This window comes from Aquarana catesbeiana, linkage group LG06 (assembly GCF_042186555.1).
Source record: "Aquarana catesbeiana isolate 2022-GZ linkage group LG06, ASM4218655v1, whole genome shotgun sequence".
NCBI classification, from domain to species: Eukaryota; Metazoa; Chordata; class Amphibia; order Anura; family Ranidae; genus Aquarana; species Aquarana catesbeiana.
Window position 1 is genome coordinate 86,034,459 of NC_133329.1, and position 16,618 is coordinate 86,051,076.

General features: G+C 44.9%; 1 protein-coding gene across 1 annotated transcript in view; it reads left to right on the forward strand.

The window, feature by feature from the left end:
• Positions 1-16,618, forward strand: part of MYO15A (myosin XVA) — a 162,657-nt gene that overhangs the window by 122,369 nt on the left and 23,670 nt on the right. Inside the window, exons 46-52 of the mRNA XM_073635189.1 lie at positions 6,721-6,862; positions 6,998-7,109; positions 7,329-7,403; positions 8,859-9,064; positions 9,378-9,550; positions 15,047-15,119; positions 16,142-16,214. Coding sequence (XP_073491290.1) covers positions 6,721-6,862; positions 6,998-7,109; positions 7,329-7,403; positions 8,859-9,064; positions 9,378-9,550; positions 15,047-15,119; positions 16,142-16,214 — 854 coding nt within the window. The remainder of the gene's footprint in view (positions 1-6,720; positions 6,863-6,997; positions 7,110-7,328; positions 7,404-8,858; positions 9,065-9,377; positions 9,551-15,046; positions 15,120-16,141; positions 16,215-16,618) is intronic.

Here is a 16,618-nt window from a genome sequence, read left to right on the forward strand (position 1 = left end):
GGTTTGTGCCACCTGGGCATTCCATGGCCTCCGAGACTGTGATAGGCAGTGAAGAGTGAAATCAAAAATTTACGCCCTTAGAAAGCCTGAAGGCGGTGCTTGGTTTTCGGGGTCCCATACGTGGCTAGGCTCCCAAAAAGTCTCACACATGTGGTATCCCCGTACTCAGGAGAAGCAACAGAATGTATTTTGGGGTGTAATTTCACATATTCCCATGGCATGTTTGAGCAATATATAATTTAGTGACAACTTTGTGCAAAAAAAAAAAAAAAAAAAAATAATTTATCTCTTTCCCGCAACTTGTGTCACAATATAAAATATTCCATGGACTCGACATGCCTCTCAGCAAATAGCTTGGGGTGTCTACTTTCCAAAATGGGGTCATTTGGGGGGGTTTGAACTGTCCTGGCATTTTATGCACAACATTTAGAAGCTTATGTCACACATCACCCACTCTTCTAACCACTTGAAGACAAAGCCCTTTCTGACACTTTTTGATTACATGAAAAAATTATTTTTTTTTGCAAGAAAATTACTTTGAACCCCCACACATTATATATTTTTTTAAAGCAAATGCCCTACAGATTAAAATGGTGGGTGTTTCATTTTTTTTTTTCACACAGTATTTGCGCAGCGATTTTTCAAACGCATTTTTTGGGGAAAAAACACACTTTTTTACATTTTAATGCACTAAAACACACTATATTGCCCAAATGTTTGATGAAATAAAAAAGATGATCTTAGGCCGAGTACATGGATACCAAACATGACATGCTTTACAATTGCGCACAAACGTGCAGTGACAACAAAATAATTATATTTTTAAAAGCCTTTAAAAGCCTTTACAGGTTACCACTTTAGATTTACAGAGGAGGTCTACTGCTAAAATTACTGCCCTTGATCTGACCGTCGCGGTGATACCTCACATGCATGGTGCAATTGCTGTTTACATTTGACGCCAGGCCGACGCTTGCGTTCGCCTTAGCGCGAGAGCAGGGGGGACAGGGGTGCTTTTTTTTTTTTTTTTTTTTTTTTTTCTTTATTATTTTTTTGCTTTTTTATCTTATTTTAAAACTGTTCCTTTCATTTTTTTTTTTTTTTAATCATTTTTATTGTTATCTCAGGGAATGTAAATATCCCCTATGATAGCAATAGGTAGTGACAGGTACTCTTTTTTGAAAAAATTGGGGTCTATTAGACCCTAGATTTCTCCTCTGCCCTCAAAGCATCTGACCACACCAAGATCGGTATGATAAAATGCTTTCCCAATTTCCCAATGGCGCTATTTACATCCGGCGAAATCTAAGTCATAAAATGCTCGTAGCTTCCGGTTTCTTAGGCCATAGAGATGTTTGGAGCCACTCTGGTCTCTGATCAGCTCTATGGTCAGCTGGCTGAATCACCGGCTGCATTCTCAGGTTCCCTGTTGAGACAGGAGAGCCAGAGAAAAACACGGAAGACGGTGGGGGGGGGAGGGCATTCTCTCCCACTGCTTGTAAAAGCAGTCTAGAGGCTAATTAGCCGCTAGGATTGCTTCTACATGAAAGCCGACCGCTGGCTGAAAAGAATGATACCAAGATGATACCTAAACCTGCAAGCATCATTCTGGTATAACCACTCAAAGTCGTGAATGCTGTACCTGAAGACAAAAATATGGTTAACAATAAAGCACAGTAAACGGTAAAGTATAAAAAATTGCAGACCTGAAAAGCAAACATGATAAAACATAATAACAATAAAACATTGCAGAATAGAATACAGTAAAAAAGAGCAGAACAATAGAGAGAATAGAGAGAGAGAGAGAATAGAGAGAGAACAATAAAACGACAACTATTATTTTTTATTTTATATTTTTGTTTGTGTTTTTTTTTTTTTTTTTTTACACTTTTTTTGTAACTGTAACTTTTATAACTGTAACCGGTTCCAGGTTCGGGTCTCTCAAAATGCGATGGCATCTTGGGAGACCCTGTGAAAGTGTGTCCTAGTCTGTGCAATGCTGTACCCTACGCTAATACTCAACTAGTGAATGGTAGCGTTCAAAACATTCACCAATGCAAAGACCAGGATTGTCAGGACAGGAGGGACAATAATAGCGGGTGTCACGCCTATATCCGCGCTTGCTGCAGACACAACATCTTTTTTGGGGGGGTTCGTTGGGTAGGGGTACTCGGGAGGACATAAAAATGCCTCTCATGCAGCCGACTGCATTTGGTTGGGGATGTGAATGGGGGAAGTACGGGCGCTGCAGAAGTGGTGGGTTCCCAATTAGGATTGGCGAATGCAGCAGGAAGGGCACTATGGGCATGACGGGCCTGTGTTTGTCTTCTTGGTGGCAGCGGGACACTATTTGTGCTTGCCACCTCACCAGCTTGAACTGCACTTATGGGACTCGCCACGTCACCAAGTGTTACTGCAGTGCTGGTTTGACTACGACCGGGGTGTACTAGGCCGCTGGCGCTTGCCAGTTCACCAAAACACTACCAAAAAAACTGTTAACGATCGCAGGGATCAGGCCTGACTCTGCGAACGCTGCAGTTATGCATTTAGTGTTTTGTAAGTGACAGTGATCGATCGATACTGCACTTGGGTGGGCTGGGCTGGGCCGGGCGGAGGGGCAAAACGCAGGTGCTAGCAGGTATCTGGGCTGATCCCGCTAACACTGCGTTTTTGGGGACGCCAGTATAGATCTGATCGGATCAGATATTGATCAGTTCAGATACTATACCACTAAGGGAGGTGTACGGTGCGTGCGTGGGTGTTAGCGCTACTGGCACTAACCTGACGCTGCCTGGGGCTGGTGCTTGCCATTTCACCAAAATGCTACCAAAAAAACTGTTAGCGATCGCAGGGATCAGGCCTGACTCTGCGAACGCTGCAGTTATGCGTTTAGTGTTTTGTAAGTGACAGTGATCGATCGATACTGCACTTGGGTGGGCTGGGCCGAGCTGGGCGGAGGGGCAAAATGCAGGTGCTAGCAGGTATCTGGGCTGATCCCGCTAACACTGTGTTTTTGGGAACCCTAAACTGCTGGGGACGCTAGTATAGATCTGATCGGATCAGATATTGATCTGTACAGATACTATACCACTAAGGGAGGCGTATGCTGCGTGCGTGGGTGTTAGCAGTACTGGCGCTAATCTGACGCTGCCTGGGGCGACGCATATCACCGCCGGGCGATCAGGGGGCTAAATCTTTATTCGGTAATAAACGGCGGGTGCCCTGACACTATAAAAAATAAACAAACTAACCAGCGTCACCCGTAACGGTTATACAGTGATCAGTGGTGAAAGGGTTAACTAGGGGGCAATCAAGGGGTTAAAACATTTATTAGGTAGTATATGGGGGTCCCTGTCGCTATAAAACGCTGACGGCGAACCTAAATATTTACGTCCCTAACTAGCGTCACCAGCGACACTAATACAGCGATCAGAAAAATGATCGCTTAGCGACACTGGTGACAGGGGGTGATCAAGGGGTTAAAACTTTATTAGGGGGGGTTAGGGGGGTACCCTAGACCTACAGGGGGCCTAACACTCACTGCCCTGACACTGTAACTGTCACAAACTGACACCAATACAGTAATCAGAAAAAAAAAAAAAACCTGCTTGGTGTCAGTTTGTGACAGGGGGGGGGTGATTGGGGGGGGATCGGGGGGCGATCGAGGGGGGGATCGGGGTGTTTAGTGTGCCTGGCATGTTCTACTGTGTGTAGTGTGTTGGTGCACTTACATTGCAGTCTTCTCTCCTCGGCCCGGAACGGAAAATACCGAGCCGAGGAGAGATGACATCATTTCCTCTGCCTCTGTGTACAATACAGAGGCAGGGAAATGATCCCATTGGCTGAGAGCGATCGCGAGGGGGGGGCCACGAATGGATGGCCTCCCCCTCACCTCCGATCGCCGGGGGAGATTTGCCGACCGCCGCAGGCACCGGGGGGGGGGGTCCGATCGGACCCCCCACCCGCGGGCAGGCAAGGACGTACATATACGTCCTTTTGCCTGCCCGTGCCATTCTGCCGACGTATATAGTCGTGCGGCGGTCGGCAAGTGGTTAAAATTATGGACAGTCTCGAGGATCCCCATTCTAAAATGCAAAAAACTATTCAAATAGTTTTACATAATGCAGCAACATTCACACGTAGGACACCCAATGTTAGAGGTGATTTGTACTTCTAAAGCAAATACACTTTTGCACACTGGTACTGACTAGTATGCCAATGTTTCTCTTCTCCCTCAATTTCTCTCCATCAGTCTGCTAATGTGGCCTCAGCGCTGTGGGAGAGGGGCAGGGGAGGGTCAAACGAGGATGCTGTGGAGGCAACAGGCATCCTCCCTATTAACTGATGACATCATTGGTTGTTAGGATGCCAGTGTCCAGAAAGTCATACTGGTGCATAATGAAAACACATGGCTTTGTGTAACTAAAGGCAGGCTTGATCCACCCACTGGCTTGTATACAATTTTTGGTAAATTTTTAGGCATTTTGCCAAGGCACCCTGGTTGAAAAAGGTTGATCTACAGTATATTAGAATTGAGAACTTATTCTGTATATAAAGTTTAAGGTGCATGAAAAGACAGAGAAATGGTTGGTTCAGATTTCCTAAACCCTGAAAATAAAATTTAGTTTCTCCTTAAAGCTGAGTTCTAGACACATACAGTGGAACCTTGGATTACGAGCAGGAGAATGCTTGTAATCCAAAGCACTCGCATTTCAAAGCGAGTTTCCCCATAGAAGTCCATGGAAATGAAGACTTCTATTACATGCAATACCGCATGTGGCCAGAGGTGGGGGGGGGCGCCGGAGAGCCTTAGAAATACTCGGGGACAGCGCGGAAAGCCTTGGAAAGCCTCAGAAACACTCGGGACATAACACAGGGACTAGGCGTGACTGTGAGCGGAGCTAGCCGCGTACACTCGGCTATGTATGTATATCGGCTGCGCTCGGCTCCGCTCACAGTCACGTCCAGTCCTGCCATTGGACCTGTGTTATGTCCATCATAGGCAGGGCCGGACTTACCATTGGGCTTGACTGGGCTCAAGTCCATGGGCCCCGCGGGCCCCAGCTGAGAGTACTTTGCTATACTCGGCTAGTTCCGCTCACAGTCACGCCTAGTCCCACCCTATGATGGACATAACACAGGGACTAGGCGTGACTCGGCTATGTATGTATATCGGCTGCGCTCGGCTCCGCTCACAGTCACGTCCAGTCCTGCCATTGAACCTGTGTTATGTACATCATAGGGTGGGACTGGGCGGGACTGCGAGAGGAGCCGAGAAAAGCCGACAGGAGCTGAGATACACAGGACCGGCTCTGCGTATCTCGGCGGCGCCATATTTAAACTGCAGTGACACTGACAAGTCACTGCAGTTTAACTGCAACCTGGGCAAGGCTGCAAATGACACGGACAAGGCTGCAGATGGACACTGATAAGGCTCCAGATGGAGGCTGCAAGGCTGCAAATGACACTGACAAGGCTGCAAATGACACTGACAAGGCTGCAAAACTGCAAAGCTGCAAATGACACTGACAAGGCTGTAATGCCCCGTACACACGGTCGTACATTGATCGGACATTCCGACAACAAAATCCATGGATTTTTTCCGACGGATGTTGGCTCAAACTTGTCTTGCATACACACGGTTACACAAAGTTGTCGGAAAATCCGATCATTCTGAACGCGGTTACGTAAAACACGTACGCCGGGACTATAAACGGGGCAGTAGCCAATAGCTTTCATCTCTTTATTTATTCTGAGCATGCGTGGCACTTTGTGCGTCGGATTTGTGCACACACGATCGGAAATTCCGACAACGGATTTTGTTGTCGGAAAATTTTATAGCCTGCTCTCAAACTTTGTGTGTCGGAAAATCCGATGGAAAATGTGTGATGGAGCCTACACACGGTCGGAATTTCCGACAACATGGTCCTATCACACATTTTCCGTCGGAAAATCCGACCGTGTGTACGGGGCATTAGGCTACAAATGACACTGGGCAAGCATGCAGATGGACGCTGTGCAAGGCTGCATTGATGAGCATTTAAATGTAAGTTTTTTTCCTTCTATAGTTTTTTTCCTTAAAGTCTTATCTTGAGGGTTGCTGATTGGTTATTGGCAGTTACTTAGTGCCTCGTTTACTGCTGTTGAGAAAACCTGTTTGCATTAGACAGTGATGTAATGGCGGACAAACGGTATCAGAGTGGCACGCTTAAAAGAAAACTAAAGGTTTAAAGTAATGTATAGAAGGTAGGGCCCGAAAGTGACTCAAGCCCAGGGGCCCCCACCACCCTAAGTCCTGCCCTGCCTACAAGCTGCAGCATCAGGGAGAAGTTTTAAGAGCCAGCTGCCAGAGGAGCTAGAGATGGGGTAAGTAAAAATACTTGTTACGGGTTCCCTAGCTAAAGACAAACATTTGCCCTTGCAGTGCAGGGAGAGCCCCATTGCAAAGGACATTTTTCTTCTCACTGGAGTTCAGCTTGAACTGCTCAGTCACAGGCTGGGGGCAAATACATGACAGCCTGGGCTTAGTGGAAGTAGGTTGAGTGATGCTGGCCATAATTAAAACTGGAAGATTGAGGCAGAAAAGAAGAACTGCAGAGGACTGCTCTGGATTAAAGGTGAGTATTGCAGCAAAAGCAGTTTTTTAAATTTTACCTTTTAATGGACTATATTTTTGTTGGCGTTGATTTTAAATAAAAGCCCTGTGTTTTCATGCCCTTGTAGCTACACAGACATCATGTTTGTCACGGTGCTGTCTAAGAATATGCTGGAGTTCAACCTGACCAATGAGAAGCTTATTCTCTTCTCCTCAAGGTCCAGCCAGGTGAAAAGTATGATAGACAGCTTCCTCATGGAGCTGAAAAAGGTAAGTTATAATGAGACAGGTATATACAGTATATTTAAGCCACCGAGTATTACTTTTTTTTTTTTTTTTTAACTGTATTGACTATACAGCAAAAGTTAATTTCATTTACATTTTTGTTTTGTTTTGCATTTCCAGGATTCCAATTATGTGGTCGCTGTGCAGAATTACGTGACGGAAGACAAGAGTTTCCTGAGTTTCCATAAAGGAGATATCATCCGTTTGCAGCCTCTAGATGGACTACAAAAAGGTCAGTGCCAACTGTTGTAGGTATCTAAAGCACGGCAATGGATAACAACGGGAGGCTGAATTACGAGTACCCAACAGTGGTACATATAATTTTTTTATAGGCCCAAAGTGGTACTTAAACTGGCACTGTATTAATTATATGTCAATGGGAAAGGAACTCTTCTCATCACTCTAACTTGTTCTGTGAATTTTCACGCTGCCCAATGGGATTCTTCATCAGGCCAAAACTATGGCTGCGTGGTAAGGAAGAAAGTCGTATATCTGGAGGAGCTGAAACGTGGCATTCAAGATTTTGGTGGGTTTTTTGTGGCATGTCTTTGCTCTCCGCATGTTTCTTTGTCTTTTCAAAACTTTGATGTCTATTGGCACCATTGATAAGTCTGCTTGCTCCTTGTGTGCTGTTTCCATTAGATGTGCTTCTGATTCCTGGGTTTTGTTTTGTGACACCTCTTTCAAGCCATATGGGTATTGGGGAAAAGCTTGAATATTTTTTATTATTATAGTACATCAAGGCCCTGATTTATCAAGCTAAATTAGTGCTTAAAGTATATGTAAAGCTAAAACGTTTTACTTTAATTTTGGATAGAGTGGGAAACAGTTAGAAACTCTTGTGTGTTTTTTTTTTTTTTAGACCAATTTTAAAATATGTGGGATTTTTATGGTGCTAAACGATACAATTCCTGTAAGATTTTTTACATTTTTATTAAGTACTGTATCCATTTAAAATCACAATGAAAAATATACAGGTTACTTTATAAATACAGCATAAGTTTTAATGTTTCTCTTCTTCATCAATATTACAGTGTTGCTTTCCTTAACATGTTTCGCCGACAACGGCTTCACAAGGAGCAGTGTTGCCAAAAAATAAGCTGATATAATAATAATGATATGTAAAATCATATTTTCAAATATTACCTTTATTAATAAAGGTAATATTTGTAAATATGAATTTACATATGTGTTATTTGTATACCACTTATTATCTGGCAACACTCCTCCTGATGAAGCCGTTTTCGGCGAAACATGTTGGGGAGGTGGATCTCATACCTATAGCAATAAAATACTGGCAGGGGTTCTAACCCTTCCACGCTCTATCCAACACTAAAAAGAAAAAAAAAGTTTTGTCATAAATTCACTTCACCTCTTGCACACTGCAGCTTTTTTTTTTTTTTTTTACTGAGCTAAATTGTAGCCCATTATTTAAAATCTGCCCCTGTGTAAACAAGCACAGAGTATTCCCCAGTAAAAAGAAAAAAAAAAAGAAGAAAATCTGCGTTCCCATTCAATATTTTGCACCGGTGCACCCAAATACGCGTATTGGAGCATAAATATGAATCATTTTTTTGAATGAATTTACCCTAGGAAGGTATTGTGCGCACAAATGCGCGAATGCGCATATATGTGCAGATGTGCAGATACGCGCAAATTCGTGTTAAACAAATACTCAAAATTAAGTCCAAAAAAGCAGAAGCTCAAACATCAGTACTGTGTGCAAGAGGCCTAAAGGGCACACTAAACAGAGCTGACAGCATGTTCTAACCCTTCAATAATATGTACTAAGGCCACTTTAGCATGTCTTAAAGCCCAATTCCACTCTGGAAAGAGGGAATTGGACTTTAAACACTATTTACCATGATTTAACAAGAGGCCCTAGCAACAGAGGCGGGAGTCACCAGATGCAATGTGTAAGGCAGATGGACAGACAATATACATAATACAATGATACCAAAATCCTATTTTTCCTCCTCAGGCTGGAAGTTTGGAGCCCTCCATGGTCGGTCAGCTTCGTTCCCAGGAGAGTGCGTGCAACCGGTTGCAGCTCCGGATTTTGTAAATCTACCAGCGGACAGGAAGGGGGAGCCACAGAACAGACAGAGCCGAGCGGCAGCATCGGCAGCGGTGGCCGTAGCTGTTGCATCAACGGCTGTGGCTCATGAATTTGACAGGAAAACAGATGTGAGTTAAAGTGTACATTGAGCTTGTCTTCTCCTGTATTTTAGGAGGGCCTTTATTGATCTGTCCCAACCAATGCTGGAGGCCACCATTGCTCAAAGCAGGAGAGAGCCCCAAACTGTGCGCCACTTCCAAGAGTCAGACTATGGCAGCCTCCAGCCCTGGTTGGGGGACTTGCCAGTAACACAAGTTAACTCGGACCTGCTCTTTCCCAAACTTTAAATTGTTTATAAATAAATCGTCCTACCCCCACCTAAAACATTTTGTTCAGTGCTAGATGACTTGCTTTTAAAATGGCTTTCATTTTCTTATGTAGGGTTCGCCCACTCCCAGTGAATATGCGGAAAGCTTGGATGATTACACTGACCCATCTACCTCTGAGATTGTGCTGCAGGGCAGTCCATACAACATGGTGGAGTTTGCCAAGAAGTACTTCCGAGAGGGCCAGAGGCTGATGGCACAAGAAGAGCAGGAGAAGAGAGCTCCAGGGTGCGTTGAATACTTTTCATGTCATTTTTCGAAGCTTCAACTATCCCTGTTATCAGGGCTTTATTTATTAATAGCCTCTCCTGGGCCTGTGCTTGGGGGCAGAAGAGGATGGGCAGAGCAAAAATAAATTATTTACCCTTGTAATTTGGCTTAACCCTGTTATTTCCAGCAATGAGGTCAATAAGAGGTGAAAACAATAGTAATATGGCTAGAAATAACGATTATTAAAGAGACAATGAAATAACATCTCTTGAAGGAGCAAGCACAAACCCACTTGTTCCCAACTTCGTTGTTGTCTAGTATTTGTGTAAGCTCCATGGGGCGGATCCACAGTCTAGTCTCGGGAGGGGCAGTGCCAGAAAATACTTTTTTTTACTTTTTTTGCGAGCAATTTATCGGGGAAATGGCTGGTGTTGGCGCTTCAATCATCCCGGCACCATGTTTCTTATGGTGTCAGGATGATTGAAGCGCATTATTTCTATTAATAAATTCTAATATAAAATTAAATGGTTCAACTTACCATAATGCAGAATCAGTGGGAGCCCTGAACATGTCACTTGCCACCATCGCCTGCCACACATTGCGGATTGTCACTTGCCTGCCAACAGATGCAGATTGTCACCTGCCACATCACCTGCCACACATTGAGGATTGTCATTTGCCACGTCACCTGCCACCAGATGCGGATTGTCACTTGCCACGTCACCTGCCACACATTGCGGATTGTCACTTGCCTGCCATCAAAGGCAGATTGTCACCTGCCACATGTTGCGGATTGTCACTTGCCACGCCACCTGCCACACCTTGCACATTCTCACTTGCTATGTCACCTGCCACACGTTGTGGATTGTCACTTGCCACGTCACCTGCCACACATTTCGGATTGTCACTTGCTTGCCGCCAGATGCAGATTGTCACCTGCCACGTCACCTGCCACACATTGCGGATTGTCACTTGCCTTGTCACCTGACACACCTTGCGGATTGTCACGTGCCTTCTAAGGTGGTGTTTTGCTTGTCTCTTGCTTCTATGACCAAGATTCAGGCAGCAGAGAGATAACGTAATCTCTCTGCTGCCCAAGCTACCTGCACAGTGAGGGCGGAAGTTACTGCAGGGATGGGGGGGCAGTGAGAGATGATGGCATCTCTCTGCTCCCCTGCCCGCCGGCTCGCTGATTGGCCAGCCGCCCACTCACACCTAGCTTGCTCTCACCCGCCCACACACAGAGCCACACGCCCGCCTGCCTACAAACCGAGCCGCCCTGTCCGCCCGCGGAGCCGCCCGCTCTCTTATCCGCTCACGGAGCCGCCCGCTCTCTCATCCACCTGCGAAGCTGCCTGCTCTCTCACCTGCCCGGCCCGCAAAAAATTTCTCAGGGGTGGCAAATGCCCCATTGCCCCCCCCCCCGGATCCGCCTCTAGATGCCACATGGTGTCAAAGCTTACACAGTGTTGATGACTTGCTCCCCTCCGCATGTGTTTGGATCTGAAGATTGGCTGCTCAGGTCCTAGCATTGCATCAAACGGAGGAGGTCACATGCTCTCCTAAACCATGAGCACCAGATTTTTTGCAGAGAGCAATGACAAGGGATATGGAGGGCTTTCAAGTACTTTGCCTTAAATGGGTCCTTTCTCTATGCAACATTATCCTGTGAGCTCAGGAGGTTGTCCGTGACAACCTTGGCTCACAGGAAGTTGGATAAAGGATGCTGGGTGTCCTTTCAAACCAAAAGAGGATAAGTGCTGGATGAAAGAATGGAGTATCTATGAGAGACAATGCTGGAGAGAAGATTAGTTTGAAAGTAAAATGTAAAAAAAAATGTAAAAAAAATAGTGCAAACTATGGTTGCCACCTCATCCCTTTAAACCCGAACACATATTAATTTCACAGGTTCAACAGGTCACTTAGTGCCCTTTAGACATTGTTTCTTTACGTTTCTTAACGATTTGTAATTTTGTAAGATGCGAGTTTCCATATTCGGACTTGTTCGTATTTTCGTAACAGTTATATTTTCATTGATACGAAATGATTCGCGTCAACATATCAACAATATATCAGTCTGGATGTCACACCACTTCCTCAAACTCAATCTATCCAAAACCGAACTTATTTTTCCTCCCCCATATGCCCCTTCCCCTTCCCCTGATCTCTCTGTCAAAATCGATGGCACAACTATAAGCCCATCCCCACATGCCAAGGTTCTAGGTGTAGTCCTAGACTCTGAACTCTCCTTCAAGCAACACATCCAATCACTGTCCAAATCCTGCCGCCTCAACCTCCGCAACATCTCCAAAATACGCCCCTTTCTAACCAATGACACAACAAAGCTCTTAATTCACTCGCTGGTCATCTCTCGCTTCGACTACAGCAACTCCCTCCTCATTGGCCTACCTCTATCACCTCTTTAATCCATTATGAATGCTGCTGCCAGACTCATCCTTCTTACCAATCGCTCTTTGTCTGCCACTCCTCTCTGTCAATCCCTCCACTGGCTTCCGCTCGGTCAAATAATTAACCACTTCCCGCCCAGCCTATAGCGGATTGACGTCCAGGAAGTGGTTCCGTTATCCTGACTGGGCGTCATATGACGTCCAGCAGAATAACATGCCGCCGCGCGCCCGCGGGGGCGCGCATCGTGGCGATCGGTGGAGCGGTGTGTCAGCCTGACACACCGCTCCACGATCTTGGTAAAGAGCCTCCACGTGACCAGCTGTGTCCAATCACGGCTGATCACGATGTCAATAGGAAGAGCCGTTGGTCGGCTTTTCCTCACTCGCGTCTGACAGACGCAAGTAGAGGAGAGCTGATTGGCGGCTCTCCTGACGAGGGGTCTGCGCTGATTGTTTATCAGTGCAGCCCCCCCCCCCTCAGATCACCACACTGGACCGCCAGGGATCGCCACTAGGACCACCAGGGAAGGGGCAACATGTGGATGGCCAGGTATGTACCCCATGGCCATCCACATGTGCCCAATGTGCCCAATCTGTGCCAATCAGTGCCCACAAATGGGCACTGATCGGCACCATTATGTTTCATTTATGCCCAGCAATGCCACCAATAAATTTTATCAGTACCACCAATCAGTGTCATCAGTACCACCTGTCATTGCCCATCGGTGCCACCTGTCAGTGCCCATCTGTGCCCATCAGTGCCCACCTATCAGTGCCCATCAGTGCCACCTATCAGTGCCACCCATAAGTACTCATTAGTGCCACCCATATGTACCAATCAATGCCACCTACGAGTGCCCATCAGTGCCGCCTATGAGTGTCCATCGGTGCCACCTATGAGTGCCCATCAGTGCTGCATACCAGTGCCACCTATCAGTGCCCATCAGTGCCACCTATCAGTGCCGCCTATCAGTGCCCATCATCAGTGCCCATCAGTGCCACCTCATCAGTGCCACCTCATTTGTGCCACCGCACAAATTGCGACAGCGCTGAAAGCTGAAAATTGGCCTGGGCGGGAAGGTGTCTAAGTGCCTGGTATTGAAGTGGTATTGAAGTGGTTAAATTCAAAATACTAACAACTACGTACAAAGCCATCCACAATTTCGCCCCCAGCTACATCACTAGCCTAGTCTCTAAATACCAACCTACTCGTCCTCTTCGTTCTTCACAAGACCTCCTGCTCTCTAGCTCCCTTGTCACCTCCTCCCATGCTCGCCTCCAGGACTTTTCCAAAGCCTCTCCAATCCTATGGAATGCCCTACCCCAATCTGTCCGCTTATCTCCTACTCTATTAACTTTTAGACGATCCCTGAAAATCCTTCTCTTCAGAGAAGCCTACCCTACCCACACCTAACAATTGTATTTTCATTTTCTCCATCAGCTCATCCCCCACAGTTATTACTTTTTGTTTCCACTTGAACCTCCCTTCTAGATTGTAAGCTCTAACGAGCAGGGCCCTCTGATCCCTCCTGTGTTGATTTGTATTGTAAGTGTACTGTCTGCCCTCATGTTGTAAAGCGCTGCACAAACTGTTGGCGCTATATAAATCCTGTATAATAATAATAATAATAATAATAATTCATAATTCCGTTTCGTAATTTTGTTAGATAATTTTCGTTTATTCGGTACACTACTCGTAATTTAGTAATTGTTACTTTTGTGAGATTGCCTTTTTCGTTGATTCATACTTTCGTAGGAAATAAAGAATAATAATCCTATGGTTGCTTTTCTAATAAGTCCTGTACTTACTCCAGTTCACTCCGTCAGTCACGAGACCTGACTCAGTCTCCTCCTCAACTGAAAATAAAAAGATTCAGGAATGCAGTGTGACTCAGACACAAAAGGGATAAGCTGATTGGCTAAAGATATTAAGTATAGTAAGATACATCACTCACTAACACACTGCCCATTCGAAAGAACGATTTGAGAACACGAAATTACGAACATACATTTTAAGATACACTTACACTGTCCATTCAAAAGAACGAATCGAGAACACGAACAAACGAAATTACGAACAGACGAAGAAAAATACGAAAATACGAAATTATGAACAGACAAAGGATTGAAAATACGAAATGTAAATCATTCGTCATAGATGTAATTTTCTTTCTTTTACTGTTTCGGAGTTTTGTATTTCCGTAAGTTTGTCCGTTCGTAAGTTCGTATTTTCGCGTGTTCGTTATTTTGCTTATTCGTAATTTCGTAATTTTCGTATTTTGGTGCTTTCAGCTATTCGGATGTTCGGATTGATCCGAATGTACGAATACTAACAAATTAGTACGAAAATCTATTCGTTACGAACCGAATCGCACATGTCTAGTGCCTTATCTGCATTCAGTTAGCCTCAGAACCTGTGTAATTCATATGTGTTCGGGTGTGAAGGGATAAGGTGGCAACCTTAAGTGCACAGTACAACAAGAAAGCAAATACTCTTGAGCACAGGTGTGTTGATTAGGTAATCCAACAGATCAGAATGGACAATAGCTTTCGGCCTTGCTGCCCTCCAGGATAGGGATATCCTAGTGGTAGACAGAAACAGAAAAAAGAGAGGGCGCACCAGCCTAGTGCATTAGTGCATTATCCTTTAGTACATTTATTTAAAAAGCATAAATAAAATCCTACTCACAAAAGTAGGAAGAAAAACGCGCTTATAACAGTCTTTGACATCAAGCAGTCTGTCCACTGATAGCAGTCTCCGAGTCCTAGAGAGGGGGACATACGAACCGCTTCTGGCTAACGCGTTTCGAAGGTTAAACCTTCTTCATCAGAGCCTCTAAGTGCAACCTGTAATAAAATGGAGCTCTTGGGTTGTGGATAGAGAGAGGAGGTACTAGCACCCCTGTCTGAATTTTATTACCATAGCCATTTTGGATTGGTTGTTTGCTATGCAGGGATGTGGGTTTTTTTATGTCAATCAAGTCAAAAAATACTATTCCTCTACTTGTAAAAAATGTATATTCTGGAGAAATAAGTGTGAATGTCTGATCTTTACTAATAGAGTGCCTGACAAGTTTAACAATCTTTTTTATGTCTCTTATTGCAGAGATTCCTCCAAACCAGGCTCGAAGAAAAGCAGGGAGTCCAGAGATCCTGCTGAATTACTGAAATTTACCAAGGTGACGGGGACATAAGCAATTTAATTATCAAAATGTATTTGTTAGGTTGAAAGAAATGCAATACATTTTCAGTGCCTTAAATTAGTAATTTAAAAATGAATATATGTTTATGCTGTTTCTATGTAAAATATGTAACGGCACATGTATGTTGGGGCAGACTAGGGTTGCCACCTTTTCTTCAAGCCAAACCAGAACACGAAAATTTTTATTTTTAAGGGGGAACGCTGGGGATTCTGGTGTAAAGGGGAACTCTAATGTAAGGGGGTTTCTGATCACCAAACCTCCCACTTACATCAGAGTTTCCAGCATCCCCCCTTAAATTAGGTTTCCCAAAGCCCCCCTTACATCAGAGTCCGCAGGGCACCCCTTACATCTGGGTCTCCCAGACCCTTGCTGTACTCACTCGCTTGGAGACAGGAGAGAGAAGGAGGGAGACTTCAGTCACAGACATTGGATGGTGAACTCACTCACCCGAGAATAGAGGCTCAGGCATAGACACCCTAATTCCATGATGTATCTGCCGATTGCTGAGCTTCAAATTTCCAGCCCACACATCCCTTTGCTATAGCCCAGAATGCCAGGTATTGAAGTGTGGGTGGTCAGGCAGAGGGGGAGGGGTGGAAGTAGGAGGAGCAGATCAAGCCCTCTCTCCTCTCCTGTCTGTGTATGGAGATGGGGTCCATATGCAGGCCTATGCACTCGGCGGTAGTGGTACTTGGGTACTTGGGGAGCCACAGTTAATTCTGAATATTGCGTCCGGGTTTCAGGTGGTCTGAAACCCGGACACATTAATTCAAAAACCGGGACTTTCCGGGTAAATCCTTGACAGATGGCAACTCTAGGGCAAACACATTTGCTCATTACATACTCAGGGCCTGCTTCCCGTTTTGCCGTGCAGTACAGTGATTGTGTTTTACTACTGCTCCTCACCAGTCCAGACATTTTCTGACTCATTGCCCCCGGCACCAGCAAAATCACAGTTCTTTCGGCCTACCTATAACCTGTTCTTTGTGTCTTTACAGAACCCCATACAAGAATCTCTCATTGAATTCAGTGACAGCAGCATCAACAGCATTGCCTCTGAACTCTTCCTAGGTAATATTAAAACAAATTAGCACAAACTGGTACAAAATGAAAGGATCAGGAGCTTGGTCCCCAATCAAGCTTCCCAAGAGAAATGGGGCAATTGGACTATTTTGGTACAGTGAAGCAAATACATTCAATTGTGTAGGCAAATGTATAAAAGTACTACAAAAGTTTATTAATACAAAAATAATAATCAGTTACAGGTTAAAAGCATAATAACATAGCATGTATATCACCAAGACAATGATCCCCAAACAGAGGAGATCGCAATGGGATAGTTGATCACGGATAACATCTCTCTCAACTAGTTTCGCGGCCTATTGCCTCTGCATCAGGAGGATATCTATAATTTGATTAACAGATGATCAAGAACAGTATAATTCTATCAAAAGCATAAACAGTAGCAGAGCAGC